Source organism: Rhagoletis zephyria, unplaced genomic scaffold (assembly GCF_001687245.7).
Source record: "Rhagoletis zephyria isolate East Lansing unplaced genomic scaffold, Rhagoletis_zephyria_1.1 Rzeph_scaffold_19292, whole genome shotgun sequence".
Taxonomy (NCBI): domain Eukaryota; kingdom Metazoa; phylum Arthropoda; class Insecta; order Diptera; family Tephritidae; genus Rhagoletis; species Rhagoletis zephyria.
In genome coordinates this window covers 2,521-5,664 of record NW_016176352.1, presented here as the reverse complement: position 1 = coordinate 5,664, position 3,144 = coordinate 2,521, and the positions used below count along the sequence as shown (strand labels likewise).

Genomic DNA, 3,144 nt, shown 5'->3' with positions numbered 1-3,144 from the left:
GTGCTTATATAAGTCATACAAGTTGTCTTGCAAAATTTCAGGCATATAACTTTTACCATAATCGTGATTTTCAGGGGGTATTTAAATAATCATCCGTCAGATCTGAGTTCTGACCATATATAAAATGCGTAGTATGGCAGCACACTTTTGCCAATGCAAACATCTGATATAGGTTGTGTAATGAAAGTATTATCAAAACAGCATTGAAAAATAACTTTTGTGCATATAAGTGAATACCAAAATTTTGTGTTGATCAGTAAAAATGATAAGAAAAAAGTTTTTAACCGCTTTGGAACTACAGGCAGAAGTAGATAGTTGGAGTGACGAAGATGAATCCGGTGGATATGCAGATGAAATAAATATCATTATTGCGCCACCTGAAAAAGTGGATGCTGTCAGTGATACGGAAGAACTAGATGACAATATTCAAATTACCACAGATGTCGAAAGGTTTCCTCAAGAAGTAGCCGGCAGTTTTGAAGTGGAATATATATATAACGACGGCAATAAAAACTTGGTGAAAATCGCAGACGACGGTCTCAATTTGCAGCCATCCACATCGAAAGCGGCACAAGAAACTCGCAAAGTGATTGAATCACAAAACCCAAAGTGGAGCCACCGGCAAAACTACGAGTTTGGCAAGGAACCTTTTGATAATACTGCAAGCTCACATAAGGAGCTATATGAGAAGATTGGTAAGTAGCCTCGCGTTTTTTCTTAAACTTATTACTTATTGAGTGCATTCAGGATCAATGTCTCCACTTCAGTTGTGGAATTGCTTCATAGATGATGAGGTACTTATGCTTGTTGTAGATAGCACAAATGGGTATGCTGCACAAAATAAAGATCCTGAATTTGTCACAACAATGGACGAAGTAAAGAGTTTCCTTGGCATTTTGTACATTACTGGCTATCATACCTTGCCTAACATACCAGCATATTGGTCTAATAGGGAATGTCTAGGTTGTGAATATATAAAGAGATCTATGAGCCGAGACAGATTTAAATAAATCAAGAAATATATACACGTTTGTGATAACCAAAACCTTCGGCCGAGTGACAAATTTGCTAAAGTATCGCCGCTGAATGATACTTTGAATAAAAAGTTCATGCAGTTCGGCGTATTCTCCCACAATTTAAGCATAGATGAGCAGATGATCGCTTATTATGGACGTCATTCGTGTAAAATGTTTATAAAAAGCAAGCCAATCCGATTTGGGTACAAATACTGGTGTTTGACATCGGACGATGGCTACTGTTACCAGTTCATACCGTATGCAGGTGCAGCTACAAAATTCAGTAATGATTATAGCCTTGGAGAAAACGTTGTTCTCCAATTATTGTCCCATCTCGAACGTCCCGAGAACCACAATGTGACGTTTGATAACTTTTTTACGAGTTATAAGCTGATGCGTCGCTTGAGCTGTAATGGGTACTTCGCAACGGGCACTGTGCGTGATAATCGAACTAATTATGCTCCTTTGGTGTGCATTAATGATATGAAGAAAAGATCGAGAGGAAGCTCTGATTTCGTATTTGATAGCAATAACAAAGTACTAGTTACACGCTGGAATGACAATTCGGTAATTTCTTTATACAATAATTTTTTTTTTTAATTTTTTCTGTTGTATAATATTCTTTTGTTTTGTGATGAGTATATAACAGGTTGTAACTATTATGTCAAACTTTCTTAAACATGAGCCACTACGCCATGTTAAGAGATATGATCGCAAAGGCAAGAAAATGATTACTGTTCCCCAGCCGTTGCTCATTCACGAGTACAATCATCGCATGGGTGGCGTAGACTTGTTCGACAATGCTATGAACAATTATCGCATTAAAATTCGTGGAAAGAAGTGGTATTGGCCATTGCTAACGAATGCTTTTGATGCAGCTATGGTTAATGCCTGGAAACTGAAAGTGTTTTGTGCAAAATATGAAAAGTCCAAGCCGATGAATCAATTCGATTTCCGTGTGGAAGTTGCGGAAGCTTTGGTAACTGATGTACGTACTTGCGCCCGCTGTCGTCAATGCGGCATAAAAACTCAATTTGGATGTAAAAATTGTAACGCATTGCTTCATCCAAAAAAATGTTTTTCTGACTATCACAATGCAGTCGAACCCGATGCAAAAAAATAAAAAGATCTCACTAATAAATATTTCATAATAAATAATATATTTTGCATTACTTATTTCCTTTTCTTTAATAAAAAATACAGAAGGACCTTCATTTTTTTCCTTCTAAGAAAGTTATGTTAAAGTCAATATAATCTAATATTTTATACTCTTTTCGCCGGATGGGTATTTAAATACCCCCTCCAAGACATAGGAGCCAGATTCCCAGTGCATTTGCGTGATCAAGTTTTTGGTTCCTGCTGTGTTTAGAGAATACTATAGGCAAACTGATCATGTATTTTGACCTTGTTCTACTAACTTTTAAATTTTATACGAATTGGCAAATATAATTTTTTTATTTTTTTTCAATTTACCACATTTGATTAAAAAAACGGCAAAAACCATTCGGAATTCCGTAACATTTTATAGAAACAGTAACTTACACCACAATTTCGTAACCTTGCAAAAAATAAATCAGTCTCATAGCTGTTACGGTCTCCGAGATATGGCGATTTGGATGAACTGTGTTTTGGGGGTATTTAAATACCCCTTCGTCGTTAATGGGTTAAACTAATGCTTTTTTCTTAAGCAGTTTTGCTCAGTGGCAATTTATACATTTTATGTAAGTAGTAGCGGCACATTGGGTGAACTAAAAGCATTCATACATACATATTTATGTACAACTGTAGGTAATATTGTATGCGTCTTCCCAGCAGTGTTGCAGAACTTTCTGGGCCAACCGGCTAGATTGGCAAAAAAACCGGCTAAAAACGGCTAAACTGTTTCAACTAAATTTCACATGTCTTATTTAAATAAATCATAAGTAGAAAGACTAGTTCGTGGGGAGAAGTTGCAAATTCAAGCTGGAAAAAATTTTGGCGGCAAGAATTTGCAATTAGAAAAAACATATGAATGTGGCACATGGTTGCATTTTTGTCGACAATAATTTGAATAAACAGGTTCGTCAAATTTAAAAATTTACAAACTTGAGCGATTTATAATAAAAAATTTAATAAAGACTTGTTTACT

At 35.8% G+C, this 3,144-nt stretch overlaps 2 protein-coding genes across 2 annotated transcripts; both read left to right on the top strand.

The window, feature by feature from the left end:
- Positions 1–237: 237 nt before the first annotated feature.
- LOC108380456 (uncharacterized) lies at positions 238–1,035 on the top strand. Its single transcript, XM_017636827.1, has 2 exons — positions 238–695; positions 748–1,035. Exons 1-2 carry the CDS (start codon positions 263–265, stop codon positions 1,008–1,010), a joined length of 696 nt encoding a protein of 231 aa, XP_017492316.1. The 5' UTR covers positions 238–262; the 3' UTR covers positions 1,011–1,035.
- Positions 1,036–1,099: 64 nt separating this feature from the next.
- LOC108380455 (piggyBac transposable element-derived protein 3-like) lies at positions 1,100–2,056 on the top strand (the record flags this gene model as incomplete). The annotated part of the gene is made up of 2 exons (XM_017636826.1): positions 1,100–1,583; positions 1,666–2,056. Coding segments are annotated over exons 1-2 (865 nt in total), but the record flags the coding sequence as incomplete, so codon positions are not given.
- Between the last annotated feature and the right edge of the window lie 1,088 nt (positions 2,057–3,144).

Coding starts and splice junctions, on each gene's coding strand:
- LOC108380456 (XM_017636827.1), top strand. CDS start 263: ATGATAAGAAAAAAGTTTTTAACCGCTTTGGAACTACAGGCAGAAGTA. Junction 696..747: donor GGAGCTATATGAGAAGATTG/GTAAGTAGCCTC, acceptor GAGTGCATTCAG/GATCAATGTCTCCACTTCAG.